The following is a 19,511-nucleotide window of genomic DNA, read 5'->3' as shown; positions in this document are numbered from 1 at the left end:
CTAATTTTTTAATTATTAGTATACCTTCTGATGAATGACTGTGTTTGTTTGTTGCATATTAATTCATGAAAATAATAAAGAAATTATTTAATCTTCTAGAGTCATAACAAAAGACAGACTGAGTTTATATGAATAGCTTGAAGAGAGAAGACAAAGGATAGGCCAAATTTTTAACGTAAGATCTGAAAGGTTAATAATAGGGTGGGATAAAAATATATTTTCCTTTCTGCTAGGCTGAAAGTATGCAATACTATGAAAAAGAAAAGGGAGAAAAAAGTAATGTGATGGAATTCAAACTAAAAAATAAGAACCTAAGTATAGACCAGCGTATGGTATTTATCTCTTATAGCTTAGATATCACATTCTCTATTTCACAGAGATTGATAAATCTTGTTTAGAAAATCATTATTATTGCTCATCAAAAAGCAATATCAAGGGGCACCTGGGTGGCTCAGTCATTAAGTGTCTGCCTTCGGCTCAGGTCATGATCCCAGGGTCCTGGGATTGAGCCCCCCATTGGGCTCCCTGCTTGGCGGGAAGCCTGCTTCTCCCTCTCCCGCTCCCACTGCTTGTGTTCCCTCTCTCGCTGTGTCTTTCTCTGTCAAATAAATAAATAAAATCTTAAAAAAAAAGCAATATCAAGCACTTAATTGTGTGTGGTATTGCACTAGATGCTATATGACAAATACTACATAGAAATGGCCCTTATCTTTTACAACGTAAAATTTAAAAGCATGGGGTGTGTCACATTATGACAGTTGTTAAATGGCAACAATAACATAAGGATGTTGTTACAAATATTAGAGGCTGTGCTCACAATATATTTGACAAAAGCTCACAACTTCTAATTCCTAGTATCCTTTAACCTTAACATAATATACTGAAACATCCTATTGTATTCAAAAAAAGAAAACAAAACATTTTATTCAACATTTAGCTCACGGTTTTCTTAATAAATGTGCTGCGTTTTTTTTTTTAACGGCAATGCCAGGAAGCCAGTATACTAAGAAGTTGAAGATACACATAATATATTGATTATGTTGATCACTTGGCTACTGCGAAGGAATTCTTACTTTTATTTACTTCAACTACCCTATCTCAGTTCCAAACTAAACAGAAGAACTTAATGAGTAGAGGTTCTTTTGTTTATTTATAGTTGGTGAAAGTATATATAAATGTATATAAATATGTAAATGAAGATGAAATTTTGTGATAGTATTCTTTTTGTACTCCTCTTTAAATGGTAAGCATTTAATTGGTGAAATAAGCATATATCAAGCAAAAATGAAGCAGAAAAATATGACCCATAACCAGAAGGATCAAGCGACAGAAACAGACCCAGAAACAACAGAGATAATGAAATTAGCAGATAAGGACCTTACAACAGCAATTATAAATATGCTCCATATATTTAAGGAAGCAGAGAAACACATACACAGGATGAGGGGAAAATGGAAAGCTAAAAAGAATAACATAGAAATGAGAGAATTATGAACTGTAATTTCTGAAATAAAAATATGTACTAGGTGGACTTAGCAGATTGGTCACTTGAGAAGAATAAATAGTGAACTTGCAAACATAGTATTAGAACCCGTTTAAATGAAGTGCAGAGAGAAAAAGACATAAAAACAGAGACAGAGAGAGAAAAAAGAACAAGAATGACTTATAGAACAATACCAAGAAGTCTAATATGCATGTAATTGGAGTCCTGGAAGAAGCAGAGAGGAAAACAAACAAATACTTGCTGAAATGATGATGAAAATTTTTCAAAATTCAATGAAACAGTGAAACTATAGATCCAGGAAGTTCAATGTACTCCAAGCAGAATAAACATTACAAAAAATGAAGGTACACCACCATCGAACTGCTGAGAAACAAAGATAAAGTGAAAATTGAGAAAAAGAAAAAGAGATATATAACAGAATTATTCATAGGCTTCTTATTAGACAGTATGCAAGCCAGAAGACAATAGAGTAATATCTTCAAAGTACTGACACACACACACACACACAAATTATAATTCCATATCAAGGGAAGATATCTTTCAAAAATAAAGATGAAATAAAAACCATTTTAGACAAATAAAAATGGAAAGATTTCACAGAAAACTTGCACTACTACAAATTTTAAAGTAGTCTTCAGGCAGAAGGAAGTGATAACATGTAAAAAATAGATCTACACAAAAGAATAAGGAGTACCAGAAATGGTAAGTATGTGGACAGATATAAAAAAATTCAAACTTTAATGTACTTAAATATATTTACTCTTTAAAATAAAAGTAATACCCAGGGGTGCCTGGGTGGCTCAGTCAGTTATGCGTCCAACTCTTGATTTCAGCTCAGGTCATGATCTCAGGGTCCTGAGATTGAGCCCCATGAAGGATCCAAGCTCAGCACGGAATCTGCTCAAGATTCTTTCTCTCCCTCGCCCTCTGCCCCTGCCCACCACTCATGCTCTTGCTCATTCTCTCTTTCTCTCAAAAAAAAAAACTTAGAAAAAATAAATAAAATAAAAGTAATACCCAGTGTATTATGTGGCTTGTAACTTATTAGTGTAAGTATAGACATCAATGGAATGGAATAGAGAATCTAGAAATACATCCACACATATATGTTCAAATAACTTTAGACAAAAGTGCAAAGAAAATTCACTGGGAAAATGATGTATTTTTAACATAAAACTCAGGAACAATTGGATAGCCATATGCAAAAAAACAAATGACCTTTCTTTATCATTACCTCACACATCTATAAAAATTAATTCAAAAGGTAATAGATGTTAATATACAAGCTAAAAGAAAGAGGCAAAGAAACAAATGTCAAGAAGACAACACAGGAGAAAATTTTTGTCATCTTGGGTTAGGGAAATATTTCTTTGAACACAAAAAGTGGGAACCAAAAGAAGAAAACAAATGATATATAAGACATCATCAGAATCAAAAACTTCCATTAAAGTTTTCAGGAGACACTATTCAGAAGACACTACTAAAAATGAAAAGGCAAGGGGAGATGAGCAAGATGGCGGAGGAGTAGGAGACCTAAATTTCGTCTGGTCCCAGGAATTCAGCTACATAGGTATCAAACAATTTTGAACACCTACAAACTCAATAGGAAATCGAAGAAAAGAATAGCAGCAACTTTCTGAACAGAAAAGTGACCAATTTCTGGAAGGTCTCTTCTGATTCATTTAGTGTATATTTTTCTGGGGTCGTTGTTACCCTGTTAGCATTTTGTTCTCTCATTCATCTATTCTCCTCTGGACAAAATGACAAGACGGAAAAACTCACCTCAAAAAAAAGAACAAGAGGCAGTACCGACTGCCAGGGACCTAAACAATATGGACATTAGTAAGATGTCGGAACTAGAGTTCAGAATGACGATTATAAGATACTAGCTGGGCTTCAAAAAAGCCTGGAAGATACTAGAGAAACCCTTTCTGGAGAAATAAAAGAACTAAAATCTAACCAAGTTGAAATAAAAAAGACTATTAATGATGTGCAATAAAAAATGGAGGCTCTTACTGCTAGGATAAATGAGGCAGAAGAGAGAATCAGTGATCTAGAAGACCAAATGATGGAGAATAAAGAAGCTGAGAAAAAGAGAGAAAAACAACTACTGGATCACGAGTACAGAATTCGAGACATAAGTGATACTATAGGATGAAACAATACTAGAATAATTGGGATCCCAGAAGAAAAAGAAAGAGAGAGAGGGGCAGAAGGTATATTGGAGCAAATTGTAGCAGAGAAATTCCCTAATTTGGGGAAGGCAATAGGCATCAAAATCCAGGAGGCACAGAGAACCCCCCTCAAAATCAATAAAAATAGGTCAACACCCCGACATCTAATAGTAAAACTTACAAATCTCAGAGACAAAGAGAAAATCCTGAAAACAGCTCGGGACAAGAGGTCTGTAACCTACAATGGTAGAAACCTTAGACTGGCAACAGACCTATCCACAGAGACCTGGTAGGCCAGAAAGGACTGGCATGATATGTTCAGAGCACTAAATGAGAAAAATATGCAGCCAAGAATACTATATCCACCTAGGCTGTCATTGAAAATAGAAGGATAGATAAAAAGCTTCCAGGACAAACAAAAACTAAAAGAATTTGCAAACACGAAACCAGCCCTACAAGAAATATTGAAAGGGGTCCTCTAAGCATACCTAGGAATAAATCTAACCAAAGAGGCGAAGAATCTGTACTCAGAAAACTATAGAATACTCATGAAAGAAATTGAGGAAGACACAAAGAAATGGAAAAACGTTCCATGCTCATGGATGGGAAGAACAAATATTGTGAAGATGTCAATGCTACCTAGAGCAATCTACACATTCAATGCAATCCCTCTCAAAATACCATCCACTTTTTTCAAAGAAATGGAAAAATAATCCTAAGATTTGTATGGAACCAGAAAAGACCCCGAATAGCCAGAGGGATGTTGAAATAGAAAAGCAAAGCTGGTGGCATCACAATTCTGGACCTCAAGCTCTATTACAAAGCTGTCATCATAAAGACAATATGGTATTGGCACAAAAACAGACACATAGATCAATTGAACAGAATAGTGAGCCCAGAAATGGACCCTCAACTCTATGGTCAACTAATCTTCGACACAGAAGGAAAGAATGTCCAATGGATAAAAGACAGTCTCTTCAAGAAATGATGTTGGGAAAATTGGACAGCCACATGCAGAAGAATGAAACTGGACCATTTCCTTACACCACACACAAAAATAGACTCAAAATGGTTGAAAAACCTAAATGTGAGACAGGAATCCATCCAAAGCCTAGAGGAGAACACAGACAACAACCTCTTCGACCTCAGCCGCAGGAACTTCTTCCTAGAAACATCGTCAAAGGCAAAGGAAGCAAGGGAAAAAATGAACTGGGACTTCAAGGTAAAAAGCTTTTACACAGCAAAGGAAACAGTCACCAAAATCAAAGAACAACAGACAGAATGGGAGAAGATACTTGCAAATGACATATCAGATAAAGGGCTAGTATCCAAAATCTATAAAGAACTTGTCAAACTCAACACCCAAAGAACAAATAATCCAATCAAGAAGTGGGCAGAAGACATGAACACATGTTTCTGCAAAGACATCCAAATGGCCAACAGACACATGAAAAAGTGCTCAACATCGCTCGGCAACAGGGAAATTCAAATCAAAATCTCAATGAGATACCACCTCACACCAGTCAGAATGGCTAGAATTAACAAGTCAGGAAATGACAGATGTTGGCAAGGATGCGGAGAAAGGGGAACCCTCCTACACTGTTGGTGGGAATTCAAGCTGGTGAAGCCACTCTGGAAAACAGTATGGAGGTTTTTCAAAAAGTTGAAAATGGAGCTACTGTACGACCCAGCAATTGCACTACTGGGTATTTACCCTAAAGATACAAATGTGGGGATCCAAAGGGGTACGTGCGCCCCAATGTTTATAGCAGCAATGTCCACAATAGTCAAACTATGGAAAGAGCCAAGATGTCCATCGCCAGATGAATGGATAAAGAAGAAGTGGTACACACACACACACACACACACACACACACACACACACACACACACACACAATGGAATATTATACAGCCATCAAAAGGCATGAAATCTTTCTATTTGCAGCAACGTGGATGGGAACTGGAGGGTATTATGCTGAGCGAAATAAGTCAATCAGAGAAAGACATGTATCATATGATCTCATGGATATGCGGAATTCTCAATCTCAGGAAACAAACTGAGGGTTGCTGGAGTGGTGGGGGGTGGGAGGGAGTGGGTGGCTGGGTGATAGACATTGGGGAGGGTATGCGCTATGGTGAGCACTGTGAATTGTGTAAGACTGATGAATCACAGACCTGTACCTCTGAAACAAATAATACAGTATATGTTTAAAAATAAGATAGTGGGAAGGGAAAAATGAAGGTGGGGAATCAGAAGGGGAGACGAACCATGAGAGACTATGGACTCTGAGAAACAAACTGAGGGTTTGGTGGGGGTGGGGGGATGGGTCAGCCTGGTGTTGGGTATTAAAGAGGGCACGTATTGAATGGAGCAGTGGGTGGTATATGCAAACAATGAATCATGGAACACCACATCAAAAACTACTGATGTAATGTATGGTGATTAACATAACAATAAAATTTAAAAAAATGAAAAGGCAAGTCATGGAGTGAGAGAAATATCTGTATATATGCATCTTACAAAGGACTTACATCAGAATACGTCAAGTATTCTTTAGACTTAATAATAGGACAACTCCTTTAAAATTGGGCTAAAGAAATGACATTTTACCAGAGAAGATGTATGGATGACAAATAAATACATGTAGAGATGTTCATCATCATTTGTTTTTAGGGAAATGCAAAATTTAACAAAAATGAGATAGTATTAACTACCCACCAGAATAGCTGAAATCAAAAAGTTTCAGCATATGGGAAGTTGCAGAGGATATGGTACAACTGGAACGTTCATGAATCATTTGTAGGTACACAATTATTTGTACACTCTGAAAAACAATTCAGCATCTCATAAAGTTTATATATATATATATATACACACATATATTTATACGGTCATATATGTATATGATCTAGCCATCCCTCTCCTGGTTACTCTCCCGCGAGAAAGTCTCTTACATAAGTTGGAAGGTAATTGAATAAGGAAGGACTGGATACATGTTTGGTGAAGACCATCCTCATAGGAATAGAGAAACTGAGCCACGACTGTGAATTTGATTTATTGGACATTATTGGCCATTGCAAAATGTCAGGATTCCTCTTGGGGGAAGCTTGCTAAAAAATAAAAATTCTGTTTCAGCAGTTTTGAGCTGGGACTCAGGAATCTACATGTTAATATTGGTGGCCTTGAAAAGCATCCTCTAAAAAGAAGCATTAGCTTAAGAAAAGTAAATCAACCAGTAAGGAGACTATGGGAAGTATCCACATGGAATGTAGAAAGGATCTTAACTTGGACTAGCTGTGGAAATATAAAGTAAGGACTAATCTTTGAAATTACTGAAAAGGTATAACTAGTAGAAATTAATGACTAATATAGAAATAAGTATTGCTGAAGATGATCCAGACATTTTCACTCTGCGTTGCTGCATAGTGACAGTACCACACAGTTTGAAAAGCTGGACAGAACACATTTATTAAAAACACTTGAAATCAGGCTGTGACTTCTAACCTTGAAAGACTTTCCTATGGAAATAGGTGACAGTGCTGGTTCAGGAGGTGGGTGGAGATGGATTTTAGAGACGGGGGCATAAAGATGATAGTTGACGCTGTGGAGAAATGCATTATATCACCAGTAGGGAAAAAAATGCTTGCAAGAAAGTGGTTTAAGGTCCCTTAGGATCAACTTACCATATTTTAAATGAGCCTGGAATGATGAGTCAACAAAGGAAACTGAACAGATCATTCAAGAAAGAGGAGCATGGAGCATAAATAGAAGAGTGCACTTCGCGGTTTACAATGAACTGCCATGAGGGTTTCACAGATAGGCATTGTAATTTTGTGCAAACTAGGGAAAAGTGGTTATGTGATTTCGCCAAGGTCAAGTGAATAATTTGTATGATCTGCTCAGAGGTCAAGTAACTGTCCTGAAGGTTCAATATTCTTTTTTGGGGGAAATGTTGAACACATATTAATGTACTAATTACAGAGTATAGCACTATTGCCCTATGAAATAATTAAAGCTTATCTATTTTTTAAAAATAACCGGGAGTGCCTGGGTGGCTCAGTCGGTTGAGCAACGGACTCTTGGTTTCTGCTAGGGTCATGACCTCATTGGTCATGGGATCAAGCTGCACAGGGCTCCCCACTCACTGGGGAGTCTGCTTGATTCTTTCCCTCTGCCCCCGCTTCAAATAAATAATCTCTAAAAAATGAAAATAACCAGACTTATTGTTGGTGATAATTTTGCAATGTATATAAATGTTGAATCCTTATACTGTACACATGAAACTGATAATATTGTATGTCAATTATACCTCAATCATAAAAAAGAAATCAAATGGTATCAAATAGGAACCAATGTAACCAACCGATGAAAACAAATGAAGCTAGTGGGTGTAAAACAATAGAGAGTGGTAGAGTCCAGAAAAAAACAGGATTCTTTTTTGCCATATACATGACTACTACAATATAATCACCTGTTTATGTCATTGGCTACTTCTGTATTGCAGGTGGGATTAGGCATAGCTTTGAATTTTTTCAGTGAAAAAATGAGATTCTAAATAGAATGGTACTTTGCTTAATTTGTTGAGATCCAGTTAAAAAGGGTGGTTTTAAATAAACATATTCCTAACTATTTCTCTGCCATTAATATTTAGGAATCTAGGAAATTCATCCCCAGGAGAAGTAATTTTACTGGTTTTATACTTGCAGATAATTCTGTGTGATACTTTGAAGAATACTTGTATGAGAATATGAATTGGAAAAATGTCAGGAGGCAAGAAAACATTTCATTTTTAAGATAACATTTCTCTTTTATACCAAACAAATGAAATGATCTACCTTAGGTTCAGAGCTTATGCTTTTTTTTTTTACTGTATTATTAAACTATTTTATTTTATTTTATTTTTTTAAAGATTTTACTTATTTATTTGACAGAGAGAGACACAGCGAGAGAGGGAACACAAGCAGGGGGAGTGGGAGAGGGAGAAGCAGGCTTCCTGCAGAGCGGGGAGCCCAACGCGGGGCTCGATCCCAGGACCCTGGGACCATGACCTGAGCCGAAGGCAGACGCTTAACGACTGAGCCACCCAGGCGCCCCTATTAAACTATTTTAAATAAATTGTTTTGCCTACCCTTAGGATAACATTTAGACAGCCTTTTTGTTTCCTTTATTGCAGTGTGAGCTGAGTCAGAAAAGGAAAAAGGTTTTCAATACTTTGAGTCAATGGGCAACTCAGAGACATGGTCACATCCTTCTCATGACTTTAACTTCCCTAATATCATCTCAGTTGCAACAACAGCAGCATGCAAATGTATTGGAATTGAGTGATTACATTAATCTCTTCAAGCTCATTTATTTTGACTGTAAAACATCAGGGTCTACATTGGTCTACATTTACTAAGTAGTGCTGGTCAAGAAAATTTGTAGGTCATATGGTTATAGCAATGGAATATTTAGCTATTTTCTAATAAAGTGCAATTCCGTGCAAAGGATCTTGGTGATTCAGAGAGTTTCCAAAGAGTCAAATCAATTTTTCAATATAGACACAAGTGTTTCTATAAGATTTTGTGTGTTCATTCAGCTACCCCCCAAGAAAATTCTGGGTTGTAAAATTGCAAGAATATAGTGTATTATCTTTGATGTCTTTGGTGATAAATCAACCCAAATGAGATTTGAATAAATGGAGTGGAATCTCTGTGCATGCATGCAATGGGAAGAAAATGATGGCAATTATAAGAACTGTAGATTTCATTGGGTGTGAGTAGATATTCAGCTACATAGTAATTAGGTGACTGTTATGGAGCCTGGAGCTGTAGTAGCAGGAATTCAAAGAAGGCAAGCTGTTTTGCTCTAAAAATAAATCAAAAGAATTTATTGAAACTATCAATAAAGAAATAGTTTAGTTAAGCTGAATGGAAGTAAATTTGCATTTTTAAATATTTAAATTCACATTGATGGATCTATCCATGCTGTATGAAAATTATGTAAATAACATGTTTCCCCATTTTGCTTTAACTATACTGCCTTGTCTGAGTACTGTCTAGCTAAATTTTTCATCAGTATTTTTTTGGTAACTTTCATTCTCATTTTAACACTTCATTGTGAACATCAATTAACACTTCTCTTTGTGCCTTTTCAGTATAAGCTGACTTTTTCTTTTGTTTTCCTAATTCATTACCAAAATATTTTTCAACCTTTTATTCTTGTATATTCTTTTTTTTTAATATTTCTTGTCTACTTACCTTCAGAGTGCTCTCAATATGACCAATAGATTCGAAGAGTATTTAAAAACATCCAGTAAAGTTTAACAGTGAAGATAGTTACATTGGCAATTGTAGACATGAATGAGAGTGGATAGATATCCAAAGCACTCGGGGAACTTGGAGTTAAGGAAGAAGGGGAAGAAGGACAGAAGCATGCAGGTGATGGTGGGTTGGTAGGTGGTGTGGAGTAAGGGGAAAAGCTACTGAATTTGTTAGAAAACTCAGGCTCTGTTCCATTTGTGTTACCAGTAAGCATTCTGTTCTAGGACAAGGCACCAGCCTTGTTTCTTAATTTCCTTATCTGGTTAATGAAGAGGTCTGGCTTTAAGGTCTCTTCCAGCTCTAGAACTTCATGATTGATTGCAAAGACTTAACTTTGTAAATATAACATAGTCTTATTAGGCAATTGTTTTGCATGGGGTTTAGCTGGTTTTCTTTAATTGCTGACACTCATAACAGGGTTTTTTTCGGGATAATTTAGTAACCATTAGTGAGACGTGCCATTGTTGACTGCACATCGAGAATGTGCCAGGAAAGGATTACTATGAGTTACAGTGATGGTGAAGTCAGCATTACATCCAAGCGTCTCGTTAAATGGGGATGGCATCAACTATTATTCAAAATAATGCGTTGAGTAAAGGGTTCCTTCCTAACATTACAAAGTGTGAATGTGTTAACAATATGAGTCAATGCTTGAGTTACTTCTCTACTCTTTGACTGAGTAGATTGTTAGACCACATTCATGTTAAGCATAGTATAATACAGAAAATCAATTACAGCATCCTCCAGGAGAGTACAGGGTGAAGCTATTAAACATTTCATCAGGAAATTGCAAAGTACTACTGTAAAGTTCTTTATTGTTGGGAGCCGTCATTTCTATAGTACTTACTATTTACCACCAGCTTGTAAAAATCTACCATGGCAAGTTTCACAGCAGCCTCATTAACACTGAGTATTACTGAAACCATTTGGTGGAGGAGACAGTTTAGGGGGTGATAATAAGGAATAAAAACCAAATATTTTCATGGGAAGACTGCCTGTGTCATCTCTACTGTTAAAATCTACTCATGATGCTAAGAAGAAAAAAAATTTTCTGCCCCTATTTTTAAGATGCATCTTCCTTTAGACTTTCATTCTGCTTAAAATATAGAATATACATAGTCTTATCACATTTTCTTTTAAGGTGCATTTGGAATTATTTGAAAAGCGCAGTAGGTAGATGGTGTTCAAATTATTATCTCTAGTGAAATTCATCTTCAAAGACAGAATTTGGAACTAAAAGAGAGGGGGCTGAGGAGACAGCTGGTGTTTATAGTGCCCACAGAACCTTAGCATTAACTTTTAGAACAGGAGGACTCAAGGCCTTGGCAGCATCCCAAAACTCAACTATTTTCATTGATTGGTATGAATCATTTTCTCTCTCTGTTACCTGTACTTTTTCTACCAGGCACACCACTTATTTGCCAACAAATCTGCTGTTGACCTTTCCATAGCTCTGTGCTGGGATGCCTACCACGGTGTTTCTAATCCTTGTCAATTTCTTTCCAGACAGAGCTTTTTGTACATGCCTTCAAGGATCAGCTGGTCAGAAGTGCTCTTTTAGCCCTCTACACTGCCAGACCAGGAGGTGTCCTGAAGAAACCACCGTCTCCTAAGAATAGCACAGAGGAGAGCTGTCCCCAGGACCCACCCCCGCCGATGAAAAGGCAGGACTCCATACCACATCATTCAGACTATGATGAGGAAGAGTGGGTAAGTCTCATGCACATCGCTTGCCTCCTAATGTTTAGTCCTGAAACGGAAAGCAAGAAAGATGAGACATCCCTGCTTTTCATCAAAACAAGTTGGGAAGTAGTCATAATACAGACTGTGGATAAATAAGTCACTTTTTTCCCTGGGGGCAAATTATAAATGTGAGTTTTATTCCTGATCACATTCATTTAGCATAAAAATTTATATATATATATACATATATATATATATATTTGGATACACACACACACACACACACATATATTATCTCCAAAATGTCGTAAAAGCAAAAATGCCACAATTACAGTATTCTATAATACTTTTCTGTATTTGTTGCCAAGGTAATATAAACCATTAAAATTGTGTTTTTTAGAAAAAGAGTCAAAAATCACTCATAATCCACTACTTGTTGCAAATATTTTCTTGTTGCAATCTAGTGTTTGAGTTCTAGACATACTTCAGGAAGTATTAGCATTTCAATGGCAGTGGACATAGAGAATCCTTCTTGTTCATGATTCTATTATTTAAAAGAAGATGTTGTTCCAGGTATCTAAAATTGGCAAAAGGATGGCTACATAAAAGGATCTGAAAAAACAGCTAGTAAAGGCAACACACACACACACACACACACACACACCAAAAAGAAGCCAGCATGGTAATAACTCTAGTTGGACAGAATAAGATAAGAGAAACATGAAGGTTCTGGGCAAAGGGGAACAGTGTTATTCCTGAACAAACACATATTGATTATCCAGGAACCATCCAAAGTATGTGCACATCACACACAGAGAAGGAAACTCTTTACTGTATCACGAGTTTAACCAAGAAAATTGTATTCTAGCCATATAGATGGTAAATAGTTAATGATTACTTTTTTCTGCCACCCTAGAATTTCAGAGCATTCAGAGAGTAAATTATTTGAAAGGCCCAGCTCTCTCAAAAAGATTTGCTATCTGAAGGGCTGTGAAGTGATGCCTGCTCTTTGTTTTGATAAAATTTCTATCACAGGAAAGACAGAGCTGGGTTCCAAGAGGTAAATGCTGAATAAGTATTTGTTGCTGCTGATTAAGATTACGTTTCTCCCACTGAAGCGTTTTCAAGAGAGCAGATCTAATATTTCTCCTTTTTACCTTCACCTTCTTCATTTTATTCACAGCTCCAAGGCGTATGTACCTCTTAACCTCTCTGAAGTTCAATTTTCTCAACTGTAAAGTGAAAATAACAACCCTGTTTTGTTGAACTCTTCAAGTGGTCACGAAATAAATGACTTACCTCTGCAATAAGGGCCCCATTACCTGGAAAGGCCTAGGCAGATGCTTTGTATTACTTTAGTATTATTGCTATACATTGTCTTTTTTAAGATGCAAACATTAAATAGTCTTGTGATAGGGATTAATACTCTCCATTGAGGTAAATGGGGAGACTGGATCTAGCATAAAATGTGTATTGGGAATTTTAAAGAGTTTGAGTAGGTATAGAAGACAACTTGTATTTCATTTAATTAAACATATAATGTTAACCCTGTGACAAATAATTTCCATTTTTACATTAAATGAAGTGAGAATTCTGAAATTGGGTATCTTTTGTTTTGATCATTTTCACCTTGTGGTCATGTAAATCCTCCCCCACACCTCGCTGCTTTCCTGTTGCTCAAAAGTGTCCCTCTCCTCCCCTCCCTCCTTATCTCCTTTTCTTTAGATAATTTTTGAGACCTTCTATATTGTAGGTGCTCCAAATGGGAAGGTAAGTGACACTAGATCCTTAGGTTTTAGAAGTCAGAGTCTCGTGGTGGATAAAACATGTTAGCAAATAGTTACACAATGTTGTGACCAAGGTTGGAGAGGGCCAGGTGGTAGAAAATAGGCTCTGCTAATAGGACTTCCACTCAAGATTGTAGGTACAGACCCTCTCATGAGGGGAAGAGAAGGAAGAGCGTGAGAGATGGGCAGTGGGCTGACGAGGTTTTTGTGGTGAGCCGTTCTGTGTTCCTGTGCACCTGCTCTGCCTGGTTCACTGTGCCCCATGCTAGAGACAGAAAGAAACACCCGGGGATGCGAGGGACTCCACAGCCTGTTCAGGGCTCTAGAAAGAGGTTGTACGTGGGATAAAGCTGGAAGGAGGCTGGCGGTCATATGGATTCCCAGAAGTAAAATTCTTAAGACGTAGAAGGGAATAGAAAGTTAACCCTTCAAGAAAGAGAATGACTTTCAGACAGGCACACAGCAGCTGACATAGAAGGAGAGAGAGTGTGTGTGTGTGATCTTTATCATTAGTTGTTTCTTTATTTTGCTTCAAAGATGGTGAAAATTGAGCGTGTTTACACTCCAAAAACTATTTGACAAGCAGATAGGTGATGACTGGTAGAGTGAGGCCCTTTCTCCAGAGAGAGGAGAGGATTCTAGCACACAGGTAGAGCAGTCCTGGGCAAAGTGGGCTTATCTGCTGAGACTGCAGGGAGACTGTAAAGATCAGCTTCACTTTTGGGAGGCTGGGTGAGGCTGGATGGGTTCTTTTATGTTTGCTTAAATATTTTCGCAGTTGTACTGAGATACAACTGACATATAACACTGTATTCATTTAAGGTATACATGATAATGATTTGGGAAATCATTACCACAATAAATTTAATTAACACACATCACCTCACATGGTTGAATTATTTTTCTATGAGAACCTTTATCATCTACTCTCTTCACAACTTTAAATATACAATCCAGTGTTGTGGTGACTATAGTCACCACACTGTACATTACCTCCCCATGACTTATTATCTTATAACTGCAAGTTCATACCTTTTGGCCCCCTTCACCTATTTATCCCAATTCCTACCCTCAGCTCTGACAACCATCAGTATGTTCTGTCTTTCTATGAGTTTGTTTTTTCTTTGTTTGTTTTTAGGTTCCATATATAAATGTGAGGTCATACAGTATTTGTCTTTCCCCATCTAACTTATGTTCACTGAGCGTAATGCCCTCAAGGTCCATCCATGTTGTTGCAAATGGCAGGATTTCTTTCTTTTTATGGCTGAATGATATTCCACATATATACCACATTTTCTTTGTCCATTTATCTGTCATTAGAGACTCAGGTTGGTTGCTTCCATATCTTGGTTATTGTAAATAATGCTGCAATGAATATGAGGGTGCAGATACCTCCTTGAGATCGTGATTTCATCTCCTTCAGGCATATACATACTTAAAAGTGGAATTGCTGGATCATATGGCTGTTCTATTTTTAGTTTTTTGAGGAACCTCCACACTGTTTTTCAGTGTGTTTCTGTACCAATTTACATTCCCACAACAGTACATAGGATTCTCTTTTTTCCACATCCACACCAGCATTTGTTATCTCTTGTCTTTTTGATGATAACCATTCTAACAGGTATGAGGTGATATCTCATTGTACTTTGGATTTGTATTTCCCTGATGATGAGTGATGTTGAGCGCTTTGCCATGTACCTGTGTGTCTTCTTTGGAAAGGTGTCTATTCACTTCCTCTGGCCACTTTTTTTTTTATTTTTTATTGTTATGTTAATCACCATACATTACATCATTAGTTTTGGATGTAGTGTTCCATGATTCATTGTTTGTGCATAACACCCAGTGCTCCACGCAGAACGTGCCCTCTTTAATCCCATCACCAGGCTAACCCATCCCCCCACCCCCTCCCCTCTAGAACCCTCAGTTTGTTTCTCAGAGTCCATCGTCTCTCATGGTTCGTCTCCCCCTCCGATTTACTCCCCTTCATTTTTCCCCTCCTGCTATCTTCTTCTTTTTTTTTCTTAACATATATTGCGTTATTTGTTTCAGAGGTACAGATCTGTGATTCAACAGTCTTGCACAGTTCACAGCGCTCACCATAGGACATACCCTCCCCATTGTCTATCACCCAGCCACCCCATCCCCCTCTGGCCACTTTTTAAATTTTTTTCCATTGAGTTGTATGAGTTCTTTATGTAGTTTGGATATTAACCTGAGTGCTTTATTTTATCCTTATTATGTGCAAAGAGAAGGGGAAGAGCAGAATAGGCTGAGGAGAGGGTAAAAGTTTCAAATAGGCACCGATGAAAATAGGTAGAGGCCTTTACTAGCAACATTTGGAAAAATTAGGAAGAATTCTGGTCCTCGTGAAGGACCAGTCAAGGTTGCAGTAGGAGTCTGTGTGGTTATTAGTTTACCCTTTATTATTCTTTTGGGAATACTTTCCTTGTCTTGACACTAGGAAAAAGTCATACTGATTTGTTCTTCCAATTGATGTGGAAGGGCCCTGTGAGTTTCTCACCTGTTTTGGTTTCCTTCACAGGCAAAAAGGTAGGATAATAATAAAGATCTGTATCTCCTTCTTTATCTTCTTTCATATTATTTCTGAATTTCCTCCAGAACCTGCTGTTGCTAGAAGGTATGAATACTTTGTCTAAATTTACCACAATTACAAGGAAAATCCTTCCCACTCAGAAAAGTTGCTTCTAACTCTCTCCTCCTAATATAATTTGACTCTGTGTACAAATGTAACTAACTTTGATTGTTATATAACATTCTAATTGATTTTCCATAGCAGCCACTTTCCACTAAAAAGATACCTTGGTTAAAAGATAGAAATCCCTTACTTAAAAAAAAAATTGCCAAAGTCATAACCATTTAACATTATTTTCAAAGCTTTATCTAACTTTGAAAAGTTGAGTAAATCCAAAGAAAATGTAGCTAATTGAAAATGCCTTTAGAGACAGTGCTATTAAATAAATTGGAAACATAACTTTGTGTACCACTTTTCTTAGTTAATTAGGTGTTAGAAAAGTTTCAGCACTGATTACATGTTTAATCAACTTCCTGAAATAATTCAGTGTTTTAAGTTAATTTAGTTAGGTTTCTGTGGTATATGAAAGTATTCTCTGATCATTGAAGTTGGTTTAGATTTGCACATAAGATTACAGTAACTCCATTTTAAAAAAACATTGTTTTATTTAATGTCTTACAATGATTGTAGTTTTAACAATCGCTTAACTTGAACAACTATCTTTAGCCTCTTACAATAAATGTTGGAAAGTAAATATATACTTGTAAATTACTCTTGAATTCTACTCTGCTCATATAAAAACCTTTCCCTTTGAGGTTAAGAGAAAGAATCTCTATTAATTCTAAATCAGTGTGAGGCTGTTCTCTTTTCAACCTGTTGGCAAAACTGATGACATATGAATCTGGATAATAATTATCTAATCAATACGGAAGAGATTGAAACTAAAATGATCATTGACAAAAAAAAGTGTCTGTTTGCTGAATTTTACTTATTAAGTGATTGAATGCTTTAAAGATTTATTTTCCTGAAAAGTTAGTAAACAATCAAACCCAAAGGAATGTTGGGATTTTATGACAATCTGTGCAAAGAAATAAACTAATATAGCATTCTTCATCTTTTAGCTGGTGAAAATGACATATTGCTTTTCTTTCTCTTTATCTCTACAACAGATGCTTCTAGCAGCTGGGATTCCAAGATTAGTTTGTCCAAAATATGAAAGCATGTCATCCAACTAAAGTATTAAGTTGCCCCAGTTTTTATGGCTTCCAGTAATTATACTATTCTCTAGAACACTGTGATTTAACTTCAACATTACTACAGTGATGGGTTCGAGGCTAAATCTGGCTACCCTCATTCAAAAATTGTTAAAAAAAAAAGATAAACTTCTGATCCTTTATATTCTGATCCATTCCAACAAAGAGCAGAAGTAGGAAAACTATTCTTATTAGTTAGTCATATCCCAAACCCATTTTTTCAGTTGAACTAAATTTCTATAGCAGGCAACATGTCACCCTCCAAACTACCCAATTAATTCCCTTCTTTGTTTTGTAAATGTAAATCAAATTTTAAATTTTATTTCCATGCTTAAACTTGGGGAACATTTGCTATGACTTCTTATGGTAAAAGGTATTCATGACACATAAGCACAATAGATGATCCACATTAATCTATAATAAATTTCCAACAATTTTATAGGTTATAGAAGCCAAAGCATAAATTTATAGTAATATTTATGTCAAACATCCTGTTAACAAAGTCATATATAACCTGAAAAAAATTGTGGTTTCTCTGTAACTTGGTATTCCCAAAGATTGCTTTTTTGCAATGAGATTTACATAAACCACTTTCTGGCATGTTCTTTACCAACATCTCACATTCCATTTTGTACTACAACTTTCTCTAATAATGTCTAGAACAAATATGAATGCTTAAGCTTCACAAGAGTATTGATAGAACTATTTATATTGCCATAATTAGTAACTGTAAGCATACATAGTTGTAAAATATTACTATCGAAGGCAAAACATATTTAACCAGCCAGATACAGATACCTCCAGGGGCAATCTGAAATGATCTGTATTCTCAACGTCACTTGCCATCTTTTGTCTCCATCTTAGACCTCGTCTCTAGGGAAAATAGTTCAGGCTGTGCATTATGCAGAGGTACCTATGCAAATTAATAATTCAAAGAGATCTTGTTTAGTTCTCTGACTGGCTAGAATTATTTTATGTGAAACCATTGACCTGATCTTAATAGGAAGGGAATAAATCTGATTTTTTAGAGGTAATTAATTCTTATAGACAACTAGATACTAACTTATGATTTCACTTTTCTAAAGCAACACCTTATATCTTAGTTGTCTGAATGAATAAAATTTCCACTAAATTATGGCCATTTATTTCCAAATTTTATGTTATAGATAGATAGAGATGTATGTAATATATATATATATATGCATTCAACTCTAAAACATTTTGTACAATAAAGCATTATTCTTGCATCTTGTGATCATACAGCCTCATGAATACTGAATTATAATCATTTGTTTATGTATCTGTTTCTTCCATGTGTTCATGATCTTTATAAGCTCCTAAAGGGCAAAGTCCGTATCATGATCCCTGCTGTATCCCCACAGTTAGCAGGCCAAATGCATAGAAAAGGTACTCATTTTTTATTTGTAGAATAAATTAATAGCTCTGAAATTTGCCCTCAAGTTATTCTTGTTTACCTTCTTATTTTGAAACATGGAATATTCAACCTTAACATGACTCTGCACTATGTCAGATGCCTTTTCCCTTACTAGAATTCACGAATTCTTCTGGGGATTTTGTTTTTCTCTTCTAGTCAGAAGTATCCAGCTATAGACCTCTCTCCTTAGTGCATATCTCCCAGTGTCATAATCCACTTGAGAGGTGACTATTCAAGTCCTCTTCCAGTATCTCCAAACATAGAAAGCAGTAAAATTCAAGATGGACACAGAACATCAGAGATGACCAAAGAACATGATGAAGAACATAGAACATGATGAGTTAAGGCCTTAAAAAGCTTCCAGAAACCGAGTGGTGGCAATTTTAATTGTATTTGATTATTCATGTGCTGATTACAAAGGTCCTAGTTACACAGAAATAATTTTAGATGCTGCCCATCTAAAATTGGAAGTGACTATTTTCCCCTTTCCCAGCTTTTTCTTTTTCATCCCTAATCATACCTAATAGGGTTGTCTGGTTTTGTTAATCTTACAATGAGGAGGGGATATTGGAAGCATCCGCTCACCCCATCAGCAAGGGCAGGTAAAGACAGGGAGTATTAGACTAGTTGTTCCCTATGTGGCAACTGAAATGCGTTCTATCATCTGTTTGCTTGATGGATGGGAAACATCCCTGAACTTCTCCAGTCCATTTCACTCAGGAGAAATATGCTTGGAATACTTATCCAATATTAAAGTCCATGAAAGGTGATTAAGCAAAGTTCATGACTGTCCATTAAAATGCACAAATGTTCTATTAAAGAAAAGAAACCCCAAAT

The 19,511-nt window shown here is 36.3% G+C and overlaps 1 protein-coding gene across 7 annotated transcripts in view; it reads left to right on the top strand.

Annotated features, from left to right (window-relative positions):
- Window positions 1-19,511, top strand: part of INPP4B (inositol polyphosphate-4-phosphatase type II B) — an 864,684-nt gene that overhangs the window by 705,586 nt on the left and 139,587 nt on the right. For all 7 annotated transcript variants that reach the window (XR_012378034.1, XM_025874245.2, XM_073892293.1 and 4 more), the window contains one exon: window positions 11,490-11,693. Coding sequence is in view for 6 of the 7 variants with exons in the window: in XM_025874245.2 (XP_025730030.1) it covers window positions 11,490-11,693 (204 nt within the window). In the remaining variant the exon portion in view is untranslated. The remainder of the gene's footprint in view (window positions 1-11,489; window positions 11,694-19,511) is intronic.

This window comes from Callorhinus ursinus, unplaced genomic scaffold (genome assembly GCF_003265705.2).
Source record: "Callorhinus ursinus isolate GAN/ISIS: 27379988/994484 unplaced genomic scaffold, GSC_fseal_2.0 scaffold4, whole genome shotgun sequence".
Lineage (NCBI taxonomy): Eukaryota > Metazoa > Chordata > Mammalia > Carnivora > Otariidae > Callorhinus > Callorhinus ursinus.
The sequence above is the reverse complement of the archived record's forward strand: the minus strand, read 5'-3'. Positions and strand labels throughout refer to the sequence as shown.